Genomic DNA, 20,699 nt, shown 5'->3' on the forward strand with positions numbered 1-20,699 from the left:
AGCCTCCACCCACTTCTTACTCTCTTTTATTCTGCTCTAAGTGGCACTAGAAAGCAATGAGGTGACTGAGGCAGGAGAATCGCTTGAACCCAGGAGGCGGAGGTTGCAGTGAGCTGAGATCGTGCCACTGCACTCCAGCCTGGGCAACAGAGTGAGAGTTCATCTCAAAAAAAAAAAAAAAAAAAAAAAAAGCAGTGAGGTGAAAGTGAATTGGCTGCATTAAATGAGTATAGATGCATGGGCAGTCTGTGGAGGTAGGTATATGGCAAGAGGCTCTTGTTTGACAGCATTGGTTAGGTGTTGAATAGTGTGTTCAACACCTAACATACATGCAGTGTAGGCACATGAGCAATTTCAGTGAGGGACCAAACAAATGAATCAGGCAGCATCTTGCCCCCAAGGATCTGATATAGTAGACAAAACCAGATACGTAAAACTTATCATAACACTGGCAGTGTGTGGTAAGAGCCATAAAGAAATTACAAAGAAGATAGTGTTCTAGTGGTGGTGGTGAGAATGGGGAAGTGTCATTTGTGAGGTAACTTTTGTACTAACCTTAAACAATAGGTAGATTTTTTACACCTAGAAATGTAGAGGATATTCTACACTGAAGCTGATAGATGAATGATACCTGTATTTAATAAATAGTTCAGTCTGCCTATAAGTTAGTATTAAGGTGAATTGTGGAAAATTATATGAAAAGGTCATGAATGTAGGTTTATTAAGAGCCCTGATCAGACGTGAATATGGATGTTGATAGAGACCCAGTGATGATTTTATGGGGAGAGAGATTTGATGAGGCCTCTACTTTAGTTAATGTGCTGAGAAGTCTGGATTAGAGAGGAGAGAGACTGAGGCAATAGGTAAATAAGAGGCTACCATGATCACAAAAGACGTAATGAGAATTAAACTGGTATTGGAGCGGTAGAAATGGAAAGAAAGAAGATACATTGAGAGATTCAGATTATGCTTTGAGTACCTGCCATGAACTGGCACTATGCTATACTTTCTTACATGGCATAAAGATTTGGAAACTGGTTTAGAATAAGGAGGGAGAGAGAAGATGATTTTAGTGTTGACTAAGGTTTATAATTTCAGTGACAGAGAAAATGGTGGTGCTAATAACAGAAACAAGGTGGTTGAGAAGAGGAATGGTTTTTGTCTACTCTAGCATGGGACAGAAATGGAGCTCAGGAGATTGAAGGACTTGGAGAATAGATTGGGAGTCAACCCTGACATTTCAGTAGAGCAGATGTCACAGAAACAAGATTTATCTGTTCAAACTCAGATATTAATTAGCTTCATATTCTCAGTTAAGACATACATAATTTATCCAGGATTATTCTTACGTGAGTTGTGAGGGACTCCCTGAATGATTTGATGGTCTGTTCCCATTCTAAAGTTTTATCTTTTGTGTTTTATCTGTGAAATTCTGAGTATCAGATTGGATTAGTGTCATCACTTTGTTGTGTCAGAAGTGTATTAAAATCAGAGCTATCTATTATAATACTTTTTTCCCTCTTGAATTGTACTTTTTAATCAACCTTCATTAACGAGTACTCACTTGGTACTCACTAGGTTTACTCCTTTAGTTGAAAATTCATTACTTAAAAATATCACTGTAACACATGTAAACTGGATCGCTTTTAAATCAGCTTCTAGGGTTTACATCAGCCTGGGTTTTAAAAAAGATGGAGTTAAATGTAACCTAACAACTGATTTTTAGGATAAGTCAAAGTGATTCAGATTAAGATAGTATTGTTTTATTTTGTTTTCTTCAACTCTCTAATGATATGTAAATTTTCTGTCTTAGGTTCACTAATGTATTTAAATGAAGCCACACTGCTCCATAATATCAAAGTTCGATATAGTAAAGACAGAATTTATGTAAGTATTTTCCTATGGTGTCAGTTTTTGTGGAGATAATTATTTCAAGTGGTACTCTTTGATTTTGTCACACTTGAAATTTTCTAACAGAAAATCATGCTTGATCTGAGCCTCTTGAATAGAGTATGAGCTTAGTGAGGACAAATATTTTTTTCTAATTTACAACTTGAACTCCGGGGGTTAAAACATGCCTGGTACATAGAAGGCACTTAATCAGTGTTCGTGGAAAGAAATTATGAATTCAGAGTGTTGTTTAGTATCTTTTGGACTTAAAAATGTCCAGTTTGAGTATTTTTGAAAACACCATAATGGTTTTTGGTTTTGATTTTTTACTTTTGGTATGTCTGTAGATATGTTTGATTCACTTTCCACGTTGTTTGGAAGACAATGTAAAGCAGCCTGTAAGGAATGTATATTGAAATTAAAAATTTGAATGAGGAAAAAAATGTAAATTAGAATAGAAGATAGTATCTGAGGAAATATTAAGAACACAGGAATGCTGACCATAGAACCTAAATATTTAGTTGCTGAATTTCATTAGACCCTAGATACTCTACCTTCAAAGTCCAGAATATTCAAAAATGAAAGAAAATGCTTTCAGTGTAAATAGTCAGGGTTTCCATCAAATCATTCAGATGGATATTTCACCTAGTATGTTTTAGTTATAATTATTCTTTGGGCATGCATGAGACTTTATTACAATATGACCTAACCATATAGTCCTTTGGTGGCTGGAGATAAATTACCCCATTGTAGTTCTCCTGTTATAAAGATGGGGCTCTTCATTATTTTTGAACGAAGAAAACACATGGCTTCTTTGACACTTACTAGATCAAATGACAGTCTTAATCTTTTATATCACTATCAATTTGCCTAATTGTACTTACTTAATTCTGACTAAATTACATTTAGTCTCTGCCACCTGTCCAAGTAGTGACAGCTGGGAAATAGGACTTATTTATTCTATTCCAAAAGAGCATACTTGCCATCTTCTAGTTATATATAGTTTTAAGACTTTACTTTTCTCCCTGATTTTTTTCAAAATCAACTAAATAAAGAACATATTTAAGTTTAAATGTGGCTATTCTTGATTAGAAATATATTTAGAGGCAAAATTTACTCAATCAACTGACTCATGTTGAACATCTAATATGTGCTAAATTCCAAAATTAAAAGCAAGCTTAAGTTGCTCATTAAACATTTAACTTATAAATGTTCTAGGTAATGGTTAGCATATATTGTGTGGAAGAAATCTGGAACCAAATGGTCACCACAGAGCTAAATCAATCCTTGGCATTCAGTGACAGGGATGGGCCTAGAAGGTGCTACAAGCTATATTAAACTCCTCAGTAGCAGGGTGAATACACTAGGTAAGGAATACAAATGACCAAAACTTAGGTGTGGGAGTAGATTTCATAAGTAGAGTCGACAGAAGAAGGCTGAATGAGATAGAAGCTAGAGACTCAGATTTCTGTCTGTGGTGACTTGGTGGTGATGCCATGTCCCTGGGGGAGCACATGGAAGGAGAATACTTTCTTTGAGGCAGAGGTAGGTGGGAAGAGATAATTTTGAGTTTGGATGTGCTGAACTTGAGGTGCCTGTGGGTTGGTAAGATACAAATATTTATTAAGAATTGGAGAAATATGGATCCTATAAAGATCAGGGAATACTCGGAATATTTAGGACTGATTTGGGAGTCTTAGTTATATAGATAATTGAGATTTTTTGTATTTTATTTCTTCTATGAGCTTTGTTTATCTTTAAATGAAAATAGTAATTGGAAAATTTTATGTTTATGCTTTTCAGTATTTAGACATATGTCGCCAACATTCTGATTGCAGTGAATCCATACTTTGACATACCTAAAATATATTCTTCAGAAACAATAAAGTCATATCAAGGAAAATCTCTTGGGACAAGACCACCTCATGTCTTTGCAATTGGTAAGTGATTTTAATTGTATTTTAATTCTTGTCTTTCTTTATATTGTACAGATTTACTCAGTTTTTCTTTTAGATTAATAAAAGATACCATAAATTGAACATATATTTTGGAGGAACTGTATACTTCTTGGATATCTCAACATAGTTAGGAGCAAGTATTTTACACAGGGTGGGGAAGAACACTTTTGCAGTCAACTAATGGGGCAGGCATTCCGTACATCATTATTTGTGTTAAATGCCTGTGTCCTGTAAGGGATGTCTGCCCAGTTGAAAGTAGGATGTAATAAAACTGACCTAATGGTACTTTTAGGCTCTTTAATACCATCAACTCCATCTTAAAAGTGTCCTCCTTCACAGTTTTGAGGTCCTGGCCTTCATTTCTTACCCAGCTCATGCCTTGTGAGTGTGTTACTTGGACTAGATTTGAGCTATAAGAACAGACTTCTGGGCATCATCTTGCATCAGGGGTTTATAAAATTAAAGGATTAAAAGTAGTATATGCTCCATACTGCTGGAGAACCTGTATGGGAAGACAGTAGTGTCTCTTTGCCTTTCTCAGCTTCTCTTTTATTTTGAAGTCCTCCAGATCTGAGGCATAGCGGGTGGAGGTTTTTGATCAGAATGAGCAGTTACCCCTCTTCCCACCAAATACGGAAGTGTTAGCTAACCCTTTGCATTCAGACATAAAGCAGCTAAGTGACATGTGTTGGAACTTGTTCGTAGTGCAGCCTGTTTCTCTTTGGGCTTTCTCTTTATGCTTGGCCTAACCAGACTTCACTTTCAGATTTGGTTGACCTGTGTGCTCTCTGCTACTAAGTAGGGTAAATATGGCTGACGTAATTACTCTACCAGGGAAACAGCAGATTTACTTTTGGCTGAAAGAAGCTATGACAGGCATCGTGTGTTCAGCCTGCAAAATCCCTTAGAACCTGAATATGTGCAAACTTATCACTGGAGAAAAGTTACATGTTTAAAATGTAAATCAATGAGCTTTTATTTTTAGCTTTTTACTACTAAAAAACAAGTGTTTGGAATGATTCTTTAAAAACATGTGGAGGATGGGTGTGGTGGCTCATGCCTGTAATCCAAGCACTTGGGAGGGCGGATCGCTTGAGCCCAGGAGGTCAATACCCACCTGGGCAAACATGCAAAACCTTGTCTCTATAAAAAAAAATGAAACAATTAGCCAGGCATGCGCTTGCCTGTAGTCCCAGCTACTCTGGAGGCAGTGGTGGGAGGATCGATTGAGCTTAGGAGATCGAGGCTGCAGTGAGCTGAGATCGTGTCACCACGTTCAACCTGGGTGACAGAGAGAGACCATGTCTCAAAAAAAAAAAAACAAAAATGGGTGGGGGGTGGAACAGGGGAACCGGTTGCTGATAAACTGGACAAAGGGATGTGTGTACTCTTGCATAAGGTTTGCATTCTCCCCTTAGAGTAAAAGCCATTTCTAAAGTCTTCTTGGCACATGTCTGAGGTGAGAGATAGTCTTATATAGCCAAATTGTGATGACCTCAAATACAGTTGTCTTAATTTGAGACTGCTTTAACAGCCTTAAATTGTTTCAACTTGTCTGTGTAGACTTGACGTTTAATACAGTTTATAGCCTAAGTTGTTGGAGTGTAATGAAGATAGTTAAAAATTATATATGTAAACAGTGGCAAATCTAGGAAACTTAAAGTTGTTAATTTTGCCTCGTTGTAAAATGTTGACAAATTCTACAAGATTCATAAATTTAATAGTTGTATTACAGGAAAAAAACCCACAGATTTATTTTGTCATTATGTATTTTGTTTTCTGTAGCCGAATTTGTGGTTGCCAGATTTCTTAATTGGAAGCTCATTAATTCCTGCTTTTCGCTGGGGACTTCATTAGTTATGCGTAGTGACCATTTTCTAAATCCCTCTGCAGATCAGCTCTGGAATTGCAAAGAGATGAGCCATAGCCCATAATATCAAGACATTCTGTCAGAAACTTAAGAGTTGTTTATTTGGATTTCATATTACTTAACTTTTAGGATAATAAGATACAACATTTAAATTAAATATTTCTAAAATGATTTGAACACTTTTGAATGACTTTATTTTAAAATTTCATTAACGTTGAACGTTTATGATTTCTTTAAGAGTAAGTGCTCCTAAAGTGAACTTTGTGTTATTAACTTTATATTTAATATATTGCCCATCATTAATGTCTTATTTTGACCCTAGCTGATAAAGCCTTTCGAGACATGAAGGTGCTCAAGATGAGTCAGTCTATCATTGTATCTGGCGAATCAGGAGCTGGTAAAACAGAAAATACAAAATTTGTTCTAAGGTGAGTATTCAGCTAACTTGAAATATTTGAGCAGGTTGATTGTATTTTTCCCCCCTTGAGATAGGGTCTTACTGTGTCACCCAGGATGGAAAGCAGTGTCACCACCACAGCTCACTGTAGCCTTGACCTCCTGGGCTCAAGTGATTGTCCCACCTCATTCTCCTGAATAGCTGGGACTGCAGGCACATGCCATCATGCCCTGCTAATCTTTTAATTTTTTTGTAGAGATGAAGTCTTACTGTGGTGCCTAGGCTGGTTTCGAATTTCTGGGCTCGAGCAACCCTCCTGCTTTGGCCTCCCCAAATGCTGGAATGATAGGCATGAACCACCGTGCTCAGCCCAGGTTGATGCATGTTGTAGCATGTGTCAGAATTTCTTTCCTTTTATTTTTATTTTTTAGTATTTTGTATCCCATCCTTCCTTTTTAAGGCTGAATAATATTTTATTGTAGATATATGGTACATTTGTTTATCCATGCATTTGTCAATGAATATTTAGGTGACTTCCACCTCTTGGCTATTGTGAATAGTGCTGTTATGAACTATTCTGTTCAAATAGTTCTTTGAGAACTATAGGCTGTGCAAATATTTCTTTGAGAATTTGAACTGACTTTTAATACCTTTGCATACTTCATGACATAGTTTGGAATGGTGGGCTCTACCCCTTTTAAGATACAGACACCTTATATGGAAGCTAATCTATAGATGACTGAAAGCCTGCTCTGACATGTTATTCACATGAGGATCTTGGAGGAGACCAGTACTGGTTAGACAAAGGGTGATCTGGAAATGTTCCTTAAGAATCTAACATTTACGTTCTGTCTATATTTCTGTTAGCATGGTTAAAACCATTTTTTACCTTAAACTTATGATAATTGGCCTCCTTATTTCTATTTCCCTATAGCCTGCCTCTGAACGTGTTCCCTTTGCTGCCATTAACTTAAACTCTCTGCATTGTGTTTTTTTGTTTGTTTGGTTTGGTTTGTTTTTTGAAAACAGGGTCTTGCTGTGTTGCCCCATCACCCAGGCTGTAGGGCAGTGGTGCGATCATACCTCACTGCAGCCTTGACCTCCTCCAAGCCAAGTGATCCTCCTACCTCAGCCTCCCAAGTAACTGGGACCACAGGCATGTGCCACCATGCCTGGCTAATTATTTTTTTGTAGAGACAGGGTTATGCTATGTTGTCCAGGCTGGTCTCCAACTCCTGCACTCAAGTGACCCTCCCACTTTGACCTCCTAAAGTGCTGGAATTACAGGCATGAGCCACCATGCCTGGCCTTACACTTTGTTTAGAATTATAGCTTTTTAAAAATGGAAGGAATCGTAACACTCATTGTAGTATAGTTCTTTTAATTTACATACCCACGAGGTTAGATCTAGTGGTTCAACTACTGCTAGGAGCAGCATACTCACCAGTGTTACTCCCACAGAATTACAGTTCTTAGTTGATTGCTGCATAGTGGTACTATGAAATTTTGCTATTCATTATGTAACTATGTATGCTGTTCAGAGTTATCTATATAAAATCAACTGAAGAGTTTAACAGCTATTTTATACACACACACACACACACACACACACACACACACACACACACACACACACCCACATACATAATTCTGTTAAATGAATGCTTCCCAATATTCTTGGATTCTAAGTGTTTTCAATTTCTTTTTCTTTCTTTCCTGTATGTAATAGTCTATATGAGTCTATGGTTAATATATGAAAATGAACAAAAAGTTAAGGAATTATAAACTAATAATATGAACTTATATTTTAAATTAAGGATTGCTTTTTGTTTTGAAATGTGCCAGGCAAATAGTTATTTGTCTGTGTTTCATATTTCAGTGAAACAACATGAAGAGTGATAACTTCCCAGTTCTTCAGAGGCAGATTGCCTGGTTTTCTGTAGCCGAAGATTGAATTAATAGGCTCTCACAAAAGGCTTTGAAATCTCCTGTAGTTGATGAATATAATATATTTAAAATCAAATAGTTGGATAAAATCAGAATATTCCCAAAACAATTTTAAAAATAATGTGTTAGATTAGATGTTAAATGTAATAGATTAGATGTTAAATGCAATACAAATAGAATTTATTTTTCATTTTTATAATTTCAGCATTTAGATTCATGCCATACATGTGCAGGTTTGTTATGAATATATTTTGTGACATAGACGTTTGGGTTGTGAATGATCTCATCATTGAGGTAATGAGCATAGTACCACCAAATAGAATTTTTTTTTTTTTTGAGACGGAGTCTCACTCCGTCACCCAGGCTGGAGTGCAGTGGTGCAGTCTCGGCTCACTGCAACCTCTGCCTCCCAGGTTCAAGTGATTCTCCTGCCCCAGCCTCCCGAGTAGCTGGGATGACAAGCATATGCCACCATGCCTGGCTAATTTTGTATTTTAGTAGAGAAGGGGTTTCACCATGTGGGCCAGGCTGGTCTCGAACTCCTGACTTCAGGTGATCCACGTGCCTTGACCTCCCAAAATGCTGGGATTGTAGGCATGAGCCACTGCACCTGGCCCCAAATAGAATTTTAAATACATTTAAAAAGCTGTCGCAGAATAGTTGCATTTAAGTACACATTTGTTATAGTGATGATCTAGGTTTCAGTTTTATATGTACTAAATAATATAATTATAAATAATTGTATACCATATTATTGTCATCAACATTTTTTATCCTATATTTTGAACAGATACCTGACTGAATCCTATGGAACAGGTCAAGATATTGATGACAGAATTGTTGAAGGTATTGCTAATTTTTCTGTTGTATGCATGTACTGAAATTAAGTTACAAGACTTCTTTCAGTGGTCTGGAATGTTCTTCTCTCAGAGATGCAAAAGACTCTCTTATCTCCTACAAATCATTGCTCATATATCATCTTGTTATTTACCTAATACCAATTGTTTTTGCCCCCACCCCCACCTCATGAAAACACTAAGAAGGCAGGGATTTTTGTTTCATATTGCAAACCCCTAGAATGGTAACTGATAAAGAGCATAAATATCTGCTGAATGAATGAAAGAAATACAGGAATGTCTTTAGCATCCTGTTTGTTTTGTGGAGCTTGTTTTGTGTAAAGGGAAGAGGAAGAAGGGTTAATTGGCATTAGGTGCTTTTTTAGGGAAGTCATTTTTTAACAAAGGCAGTAGTGTGTAAATTGATTTCCTTAAGCTATCCATGAGTGTATACCTCCTTAGAAAATCTTCTTGTAGCTCAGTTTGGAGACTACTGGCCTAGACTACCATTATGTTGAATCTCCTGCATGATGCCCTCCTGCATCATAGACTCCTGCTTGGTCTCTTCACTTAGATTCTTACTTCTCCTTAATCCAGTCTCTGTATGGAAGTTGGAATAATTTCTTTTTCTTTCTTTTTTTTTTTTTTGAGGCGGAGTCTCACCTGTCACCCAGGCTGGAGTACAGTGGCTTGATCCCGGCTCACTACAACCTCTGCCTCTTGGGTTCAAGCGATTCTCCTGCCTTAGCCTCCCGAGTAGCTGGGCTTACAGGCGCCCACCACCACGCCTGGCTAATTTTCATATTTTTAGTAGAGACGGGGTTTCACCCTGTTGGCCAGACTGGTCTTGAACTCTTGACCTCAGGTGATCCGCCCGCCTCAGCCTCCCAGAGTGCTGGGATTATAGGGGTGAGCTACCACGCCTGGCTGGAATAATTTCTTTTGCTTTAAATCATCTGATGGCTTCATATTGCTCTCAGCATCATGCGCCAGATGTGTAACATCACCCACAGTGCTCTGTGTGATCTGGCCCCTGCCTCTTCTGATCTCACCTAGAGTCATGTTTCTTCTAACTCCTTATGCTTTAATCACATTGGCCTCCTTGTAGTTCTTTGAGCTGTCTTAAACAGGCTTCTCTGAACACTCTTTCTCCTTCTCCCTGCCTTACTTTCCCCCACAATGTACTCAGTAAGCATTTTTTAATAATGATGGTGATAATAACATATATGGGATGTATTAGGCGTTATCTTGTTTAAAAATCTGTTATCTAATTTAAATCTTCACAGAATGAATTAGAAACTATTTTATTCCTACTTTAAAGATGATAATATTTAAATATGCTGAAACTCATATAGCTCATCAGTTGTGAAATTCGGGTATAAACCTAGACATCTTAACTGCATGCCATAGTAAATGCATATTTTAACACTCTCTTGGCCATTTTTGTTTTTAAAGTAGAGACAGCATCTCACTATGTTGCCCAGGCTGGTCTCAAACTCCTGGGCTCAAGCAGTCCTCTTGCCTCAGCCTTATAAGTAGTTGGGACTCTACGAGTGCAACACACATGCTCTTGACATTTTAAAGAAAAATGTTAGTTGAACAGACTTATTGGGGCCTTGTATGTTCATGCATTTTGCTAGATCATAGCAAATGATATGTGCATTTTTGACAGTGATATAAAATCTGCATGTAGATCAATCTAAATAGAACTCTAATAAACATTTTAAAAGTTGAGCATCAATAAAGTTTTTTTTTTAATATAAAGAATTTTCTAGTTTCATTTACAGTTTATGTGATGGTGTAACATACCCAAATATGTACTTATCTCATAAGTAATGCTTTATTCACAGTAAAGTACCTTACTTTAGCAAGGGAGTCATTCTTAAAAACTGAATAAATTAATAAAAAAGAACAAATTATGGGCTGCCTCAGTAAAAGACTAATTAGTATTGTGATTTGCTCACTTGAGGAGCACACTCACTTGACAATTGGATATAAGTCCAGTTTCTTCCACAGTAATGTGCTGTACAGTATGTAGTGTGTTATAGTGGAGATAAGTTATTCCAAATGCTCCAAGTGTTATTCCAAATGCTTCTATAGCTTCCTTTTTTTTTTTTTTGAGACTGAGTCTCACTCTGTCACCCAGGCTGGAGTGCAGTGGTGTGATCTTGGCTCACTGCAACCTCTGTCTCCCGAGTTCAAGTGATACCCCTGCTTCATCCTCCTAAGTAGCTTGGATTATAGGTGTGTGCCATTATGCCTGGCTGATTTTTGTATTTTTTAATAGAGTTGGGGTTTCACCATGTTGGCCAGGCTGGTCTTGAACTCCTGACCTCAGGTGATCCACTTGTCTCAGCCTCCGAAAGTGCTGGGATTACGGGCGTAAACCACTGTGCCCAGCTCTATAGCCTCTTAATGGATAATAGTAAGTGTAACTAGAAGGGCATAGTCTTTTGATGCCATCCTTAGTAGAAGTTTAGTTGCTGGTTTTGGAATGAGTATATTATTAGTAGCATTAATATGATTTTCTGTTGGAGAAGTTCTTATCCTATTGGGATATTTTACTTGTATTAAGTTCCTCAGCAAAAACTAGTAGATTACCAATAAGGGAGTGGGGGAGACCTGTAATTGAGTCCTTTTTGTCAATAGACAGTTATGTGGCCTTTGAAGAGTGAGTTGACCACGTTTATTTTGTTTTGTTTTTTGTTTTTTGTTTTTTGAGATGAAGTCTCACTCTTTCACCCAGGCTGGAGTGCAGTAGCATGATCTTGGCTCACCTCAACCTCCATCTCCCGGGTTCAAGTGATTCTCCTGCCTCAGGCTCCTGAGTAGCTGGGACTACAGGCGACCGCCACCACGCCTGGCTAATTTTTGTATTTTTATTAGCGACGGGGTTTCACCATGTTCGTTAGGCTGGTCTGAAACTCCTGACCTCATGATCCGCCCACCTTGGCCTCCCAAAGTGCTGGGATTGCAGGTGTGAGCCACTGTGCCCCGACTGACCATGTTAGCTTCAGTTTTTTCTCCCATCTGAAACACGAGGGATATATGCTAATATTTTTTAGTTTTAATGTTTTCTTTCTTATTTTGGCATGTGAAATGGCTGGGGAATGATCTTTGAAAGAGTTTAGAGACTAGTTAAGCATTCTACTATGGATAGAGTAGGAGAAATTGACTTGAAAAGGTTTCATAAGAAATATGGCTTCATGTTTATTTTTTATTTTTTTTATTTATTTATTTGAGACAGAGTCTCGCTCTGTCGCTCAGGCCTGAGTGCAGTGGAGCGATCTCGGCTCACTGCAACCTTCGCCTCCTGGGTTCACGCCATTCTCCTGCCTCAGCCTCCCAAGTATCGGGGACTACAGGCACCCGCCACCATGCCTGGCTAATTTTTTATATTTTTAGTAGAGATGGAGTTTCACCATGTTAGCCAGGATGGTGTCGATCTTCTGACCTCGAGATCTGCCTGCCTCGGCCTCCCAAAGTGCTGGGATTACAGGCATGAGCCACTGCGCCCGGCCAGCTTCGTGTTTATTATAGGAAGAACATGCTTCATAAAAAACATTTTAACACTAAACATTATGAAGCACTTTAAGTTTGTTGATGGAGAATATGTGTGTAAGATTAACACTAATTTGGTATGTGTATGATTGAGACTTAGGTGAGTATAAGAGTAGACTCTAATAACTCTTATCCAGTCATGATATGTGGATAGATGATTATAAAGTAACAGTGAAAATGTTATATTTGTTCATTAGGATTTTAAAACCTTTTATTCTGAGAACCTTTCTTAGGTAATTCTGTAAACTCTTAATATGTTAAATTTCACTGGATATACATGTAAAAATGTTAAATATGGAGACTATTAATATGTAAAATGTTTTAGATGTTTTAGAAAAGTAACTCAAATAATACAACCCTTGCCTATATTTTCTCACAAGAGGTTTGCTGTTTTATCTAATTACTTTTCTGGGCCTGATATACTTGATAAAACAGTAAAATTCTTAGGGAAAAAATTTTGAAGTCGAGTTGTACATTTTGTAACATAGTGGCTTAAACATTTAGTCATATAACATTTACATTTTCTTTTTATATTTTTGAGAAATTTTTCCATCTCCTAGACTTGAATAGTGCCTGAGCATAGTGGGTAGTCAATAAATATTTGTGGAATTTGGCATTACATGTGAATTCCTTCATGTCGGTTTTTTTTTTTTTTTTTTTTGAGATGGAGTCTTGCTCTTGTCGCCCAGGCTGGAGTGTAATGGTGTGACCTCGGCTCACTGCAACCTCCGCCTCCCAGGTTCAAGCAAGTTCTCCTGCCTCAATCTTCCAAGTAACTGGGATTACAGGCGTGTGCCACCATGCCCGGCTAATTTTTGTATTTTTTAGTAGAGATGGGGTTTCATCCTCTTGGCCAGGCTGGTCTCGAACTCCTAACCTCGTGATCCACCTGCCTTGGCCTCCCAAAGTGCTGGGATTACAGGCATGAGCCACTGCGCCTGGCCCATGTTAATATTTTTTAGTGCATTTTTTTCTAGACATATATATTAACAAATGGAGATATACTATGCATATTTTGTTTTGTTCCGTCATGCTAATTTTTTGATTGATTTTTTTTTTGTTTGTTTCTCAATAGCTAACCCACTCCTAGAAGCCTTTGGAAATGCAAAGACCGTTCGCAACAATAATAGCAGTCGATTTGGGAAATTTGTAGAAATACATTTTAATGAAAAGGTAAGTGAGCGTAAGCTTTGGAATGATATTTTTGGGGAGTGTTTGTAAAAATGCAAGGGTCAATTGGTGCTGTACTTGCACTTAATGGTAAATCCCTTTAAGTTTCATTGTTACTTTAGATGGTTGCAGGAATATACGTGTCCACTACGACCATCTAAAAGCTCCTTTCACAATTTAAAGTCCAGATACTGATTTTGACTTCAGCATTGAGTATTACTGTATAGCTAGTCATGTAAGATATTCTAGCACCTGTGTTGAGGTACAGTGCAGGATCAATTGTGATTCTTCATTGGCTCAAAACTTATAGCAGGATTTGGGTAGAGACTTAAATGAGGATATTTAAAATGGTGACCATTATAAATACTCTATGCTTACATTTAGTTGTTTTTTCCCCTTTATTTGATGCATATTATAACCTCTTTGATAGACAAATGTGTATTAGAAAAGGTAAATAATTTAACATTGGTAAATTATACTTTAAGACTTTAAATGCAAAAACATATTTTCTCTGTGTTTTGTTTTTTAGAGCTCAGTTGTTGGAGGATTTGTTTCACATTATCTCCTAGAGAAATCTAGGATCTGTGTTCAAGGCAAAGAGGAAAGAAATTATCATATCTTTTATAGGTTGTGTGCTGGTGCTTCTGAAGATATTAGAGAAAAACTTCATTTGAGCTCACCAGATAATTTTCGGGTAGGTCGGAAGAAAAGAAATTTCATATAGCCAGGTGCAGTGGCTCATGCCTGTGATCCCAACACTTTGGGAGGCTGAGGCGGATGGATCGCTTGAGCCCAGGAGTTCAAGAGAAGCCTGGGCAATGTAATGAGACCCTGTCTCAAAAAAAAATATATAAAAAATTAGCTTGGCATGGTGACACTCACCTGTAGTTCCAGTTACTCGGAGGCTGAGGTGGGAGGATCACCTGAGCCCAGGAGGTTGAGACTGCAGTGAGCCATGATTGTGCCACCGCACTCCAGCCTGGGCAACAGAGCGAGACCCTGTCTCAAAGAAAAACAATTTTTTGTACAATTTTTGAAAACAGAATTGCCATCAGGCCTAAAACTTATTTTAGTGGATTTTGAAATCTACTTGTTGTGTGTATGTAACTTACATTGGATCAAGTATAACATGTTAGAATGACCACTGTACTGAGAAGATCTCTATTAAGGTGTACTGCTGAGTTTATAATATACTACTATATGAGGAGGCACATAATGGAATAGATAAAAGGATAGATGTTAAACCCTATATCAATTTAAACTCAATTAGAAATTTATAATAGCTCTGTAATACTAGCTTTAAAGTTACTTTTGACTTATCTGTAAAAATGTTTGAACACTGAATTAATATTAATAAAGGACACATGATTGTATTTCTTCACTTTAGCAACAAATATTTATTGCTTGCCCATTGGGTGCCAGGCATTGGGCCAGGATTGAAAAGATAAATAATACCCAGTCCCTGCTCCTTACCCAGTCCCTGCTCCTGAGCAACTTAGAATGTGGTGGGAAGCGCACGTGCACACACACACACACACACACACACACACACACACACACCCCCAAACCCCACACCCCCGAGAATTACAAGCCAAGGGAGTAGAGTTTCTAGGAGCGGTGAGGATGGTTAACACAATTTTCAGATTCTCAGGTTAGAAAACAGTGTCCTTGTATGGAGTATGGGAATGTTGTTTATACAAAGGAATGGAATGTGAGTAAGGAATGTCATTTGTATAGAGTTCCCCAGCTGATTCCGATAGTCTTTTTTGGTCAGAAACCCTCCATTTGAGAATCATAACACACATAATTATTGCTCTGTGGTTGTGTGTGTGTGTGTGTGTGTGTGTGTGTTTGCAGACAGCTTTTCTTTTACTTCAACCAATTTCTTTTATTGTGTATTTGCAAATTTTAGAAGTCTATTGTCTTAAAACGCTTTATAAATGTTTCTGTATACTTCTAAAATGTCCAGTCTTTTCTAGAACTCTCCAAATTAATTGGAATTTGAAGTTAGTTGCCCACATTATTTTCATGAAAGTAAAGGAAGCATTTCTTTTTTACTATGGTTTTAAAAAAAGGAATAAATTACTAGGAACTACATGAAATATAATAATGATGATATGGTTTTGTCAATACTTATTTGACAGTAAAGTGATGTGACTATTCTGGCCTTAATCTAGCATTTCTTCCTGCTTGGAGGCCTGGGAGCATAGTATTTTCGGGTTTCAGAATATACAGCCTTTCCTGGTACAATGGCAGGCATCCTGAAAGGGCAGCTGTTGAAATTTATCTGGTCAGAGGGTTTCCTGCTTCTGCAGTGTGAACCAGGAGGTCTGATTTCCTTTCTTACAGGAAAGTCCTTGTGATGGTAAGAGGGAAAGTAGGGGAACAGCGTTGCATACATCTGCCATCTTGAATATTCCTCTCGTACACACACACACTACTATATCCACTTCCCCCAAATAATTCTGCCTTAACGTGGCTTAAAAGTGTGTTACTGATTTCATCAGATTTTTCTATAGTTTAGCCTGCTGGTTATAACTGAGAGATCAGGTTTTAAAAACAAAGGGGAAACATGCAATAGGTTGAACACTTCCAAAATTGTTGAATTTTTTTGGTCACTCTTCTATCAAAATTAGTATGTAAAGAATTGTAGATGTATACCTGTCTGAAAACATTTGTATTAATCACACATATACTTTAAAAAGTAAAAGGTTTAAAAATGTTTGCGTTATTTAGACATTTCAAATATTTCTGCACATGTGTTATGGAGCCATTTGCTGTAATCATGGATAGATACTTGAATGTGAAGAAAGCGTGGATAGAATAAGAATAGATGGCAGGAATAGTGTTCTAGTTACAGAAAAACTAAAAGGACACATTTCTATCCAAGGTTGTAATATTAGGCCCCACTGCCCAATTGTACTTGACAAAACGATTGGAGTGAGGAGACAAAATGCTTGGTAGAAAAGAACATATTTGTTTTGGCTCTATATGTTTAAGCTATTATTCTGCTAAGTAAAAGAGCTCTTTATTTGAAACAGTCCATTGAAAATGCTTACCAACATTGTCTCTCCTCCCTTCTCTTTTATTTTTTTTTTTACAAATATTCTAGGGTAGAAGAAAAGAAAAACCATGTATATAGTTGTCTTGTTTTTACTGTATTTTAGCATTTAATTATAATGGAGAAGGAATGATAGATGCATTCATTGTCTAAAATATTAAATTTATCCCCATATCATTCAAATTTGTTATAAATTTTTTTTGGTATATGTATGATGTGGTGTATTTAATCTGGGAATTCATGCCATGATACAATAAAATCATAGTCACCTGATTTAAGAGAAGCTGAGATGTTTAAAAAACTTGTCCATCCTGTTCTCTGTGTACATCCTTCCTGATCAGATTTGCCCAATTCCATCTAAATGTCTTTAGGCTGTGTGTAATTTTCAGAAAAATGCAGTATTTTTAGTCTGCCATATAGCAAATATGTTTATTCACTTTTTATTAGAAACAGTTTTTAAATGAAGCAGGCTTTCAGTTGCAGGACTAATAAATGTGAGCAGTAGATTCTTGTTGATACTGATAGATATTCTTTTTTTGAACTGCTCCTCTTGTTCTGTATTTTGGAAGCATTTAGCTTTTGAAAGTCTTTGGTAAGCAAAGTAAATCATTGAAATAAGAAAACCTTAAATTATTTGATCCATAAAGCAAGTACTGTAATTTATGTACAGTCATTGTTAGTTTTCAATAAATGTGAAAAGCATGTTTTAAAAAACTGACTCTAAAAATAAAAAATTAAGAAAATCAAGGATAGTATTTATCTTTCTTAACTTTTCAGAATTTAAAATATTGCTTGAAAAATTAAACTACAGTATGGGTTCTTACTTGAGATTCTACATATTTAGTAGGAAGTTGATTTTCATGATTTTATGCACTGTATTTAGATTTTTGATACTGAAAAGATATAAAATTGTTGCCCTTTAAAAGTAGAAAACCTTTATGTCATTGATTTTTATTTTAATCATTTTATTTAATCTCCTTTCAGAGATTAGGATTTTTATATTCCTGGTTTTATTAGTAGGAAGAAAATGTTTATAAAATATAGAAGTATTGATTTTAATGGCGAGATTAAACACTACTCAAGTTGTGTTCAGAAATTCGTCATGGTTGGCACTATTTTATAAGTTGTGTTTTCTCCTGTATTATTTCCCTGTGGATCATATATGTTAATTATATTTAATTTGTTTTTTCATAGTATTTAAACCGAGGCTGCACTAGATACTTTGCTAACAAAGAAACGGACAAACAGATTTTACAGAACCGCAAAAGTCCTGAGGTATAGTAGACCATTTTTCTTAAAATCTTTAATGTAAAAAAAAAAAATCATACTGAAAGACTTGTTACAATTTTTATTTTGGAGCCCAAGTAAGAGTTCTGACTTTTAGGCTTATAGTTTAAAAAACTAAATATTCATCTAAGTCTCTTTCACAGTGTAATACTTTATACCTCTTGTTGGTATCTAGTGAAGCAACAGGTTCTGTTCTTCCTGGTTGGGCATCACTGCACTGCTCTCCTCTCATTCTGTTTTCAAGCATGAAGGTATTAAATAGCCTAAGAATCAGTCTCTTCTAGCATATTTGAAACTTACTCTTATGTTACCACTTGAGCTTAAGAATATGTCTTTTACAATTTATTGTCTATTTCAAGACTGAAGTGAGCCTTGATGTAGACAGTAAATAGATTAAGCATTCTTGGGAAGAAATGTTATAGGCTGGGCATGGTGGCTCACACCTGTAATCCCAGCACTTTGGGAGGCCAAGGCGGGAGGATCATTTGAAGCCAGGAGTTTGAGACCAGCCTGGGAAGCATAGTGAAACCCTATCTTTACAAAAAATAAAAAAAATTAGCTGGGTGAGGTCATGTATGCCTGTAATTCTAGCTTTTTGGGAGGCTGAAGTGGGAGGATTGCTTGAACCCTGGAGGTGGAGGCTACAGTGAGCCATGATCATGCCATTGTACTCCAGCCTGGGCAACAGAATTAAAAACAAACAAAAAAAACCTGGTCAGGTGGAGTGGCTCGCGCCTGTAATCCCAGCACTTTGGGAGGCTGAGGCGGGTGGATCATTTGAGTTCAGGAGTTCGAGACCAGGTTGGCCAACATGATGAGACCCTGTCTCTACTAAAAAATTACAAGAATTAGCCAAGTGTGTTGGCATGTGCCTGTAATCCCAGCTACTCGGGAGGCTGAGGCAGGAGAATCTCTTGAACCCAGGAGATGGAGGCTGTAGTAAGCAGAGATCGCGCCACTGTACTGCAGCCTGGGTGACAGAATGAGGGTCTGTCTCAAAAAAAAAAAGCTTGTATATTATTGTAGTTCTGTTTAAAACATCATATTTATGTAATATATTATGGAAAATTTATATATTGGTTTCAGTAAATTATATTTCTAAGAATAATTAGATATAATTATACCATTAATTATTTATAAAACATTTTCTTAATCTAAAAATTTACAACCCTTCTAAATTTTAATATGCAGTGTTTAATAAGTGGTATTAAGTTGCATGTACTCAAGGGACTTAAATTATGAAATACTAAGGATTAATGATAGATACTTGTTAATGTTACTTTTATTAATTTTGTTAAAAATTTAAATTGAGTGAGCGAACAAGTTTTTATAATAGTCAGTTTTTTATGCTTCTACATTTGTAAGCCCAATATTTTTGACTCCTCTTAAAATGGATGAGATGATCTATGTTTTTAGTATATTTATATAAAAGGATAGAAAGCAAATAAAATATTCCTTTATTTAAAATTCTAATCAGACAACCCTACAGTTAATTTTTGTTTAATTTGATATTTTATATATCATTATAGATACAGAATCTGAATTACAAACTATAAACTTTGTTATAGCCATGGTTGGTACTTTAAGAAGCAACATTAATATTTATTATGGTATCTTTCTTTGTCTTGATAAGACTTTGTTTTTCTGAGATATCAAAATATAGTAGTTATATTCTTTTCACTAAGATAATGGAAGCCTTTCCTAGTGGTACATTGCAGCAGTTCTGACGGGTTGGGGGAAGATAGAAATTTGATCATTTGCCATGGAAAAAAATGGAGTTGAGAGGAAGGAAAACTGAAGTTTACTCTCCAAAGAGTAGCATGTCCTCTCCAAAGAAGAAAATTACCCTCTTATTCTAGAGTCAGTATACTCTGTCAGAAATCTTATTCGCATTGAGTGAGTGTGTGTTTATGTGTATAGTTAAATAATGGATTAATATGTTTAAATTACTTTTTATGTCTTCTTTATCAGGAGGATGAGGTGATCATTTTGACTAATTAAACCCTTTGCCCAGTTCCATCTGAATGTCTTTAGGTTGTGTGTAATTTTTAGAAAAATGCAGTATTTTTAGTCTGCCATACAGCAAATATGTTCATTAACTTTTGATTAGAAACAGTTTTTAAATGAAGCAGTTCTTCTACTGCAAGACTAAAAATTCTGCATGATGTGTGTTTTCTGCTGAACAGTTTTGGCTGCATGTGATTGTTTCCTTTGCTTCTTTTAAGAATAAATTGAATTTTATTGTCTTAGATATTTTCCAGAAATGTTGCACATTCATAATTGAACATTTTAAATAATTTCATGGAAAGACAATTACAGCTTGAGCTGGGAATCATTTGTTTACTGGGAGGAAAAAAAATCCGTCTCTGGGAGGCATCTTTAATGACCAGTTAATCGTGATCCTGTTACTTAATGTTAAATTATGTATTCACAAGTTCTGGAAAATTTCTAGTACAATCTTTTCGTGTCCAGTAACTTTTATGTTTCTCCTTCTAGTTTCTGCAGACCTGACTTTCTTCTTCTTTTTTTCTTCTGAGTTGGTATAGAGTCTAACAAATGAGTACATCAGATGCAAGTTCTTTTAGGAGAGAAAACAAATTTTCTTGTCATTTTTTCTGAAATGTTTTAAGTCATTGTGTAAATTATTAGAGTAAGCATTGTGCTTACTAATATACTTAACTATATATATATGCATATAAAAAACTTTAAAAAAGAATTCTAA

General features: G+C 36.3%; 1 protein-coding gene across 7 annotated transcripts in view; it reads left to right on the forward strand.

Annotated features, from left to right (window-relative positions):
* The window catches only part of MYO6 (myosin VI), a 172,062-nt gene that overhangs the window by 85,485 nt on the left and 65,878 nt on the right, over nt 1–20,699 (forward strand). For all 7 annotated transcript variants that reach the window (XM_010372237.2, XM_010372240.2, XM_010372241.2 and 4 more), the window contains 7 exons: nt 1,814–1,887; nt 3,701–3,830; nt 6,041–6,146; nt 8,853–8,908; nt 13,535–13,632; nt 14,159–14,323; nt 17,885–17,965. In XM_010372237.2, the coding sequence (XP_010370539.2) occupies nt 1,814–1,887; nt 3,701–3,830; nt 6,041–6,146; nt 8,853–8,908; nt 13,535–13,632; nt 14,159–14,323; nt 17,885–17,965 (710 nt within the window). The remainder of the gene's footprint in view (nt 1–1,813; nt 1,888–3,700; nt 3,831–6,040; nt 6,147–8,852; nt 8,909–13,534; nt 13,633–14,158; nt 14,324–17,884; nt 17,966–20,699) is intronic.

Source organism: Rhinopithecus roxellana, chromosome 4 (assembly GCF_007565055.1).
Source record: "Rhinopithecus roxellana isolate Shanxi Qingling chromosome 4, ASM756505v1, whole genome shotgun sequence".
NCBI classification, from domain to species: Eukaryota; Metazoa; Chordata; class Mammalia; order Primates; family Cercopithecidae; genus Rhinopithecus; species Rhinopithecus roxellana.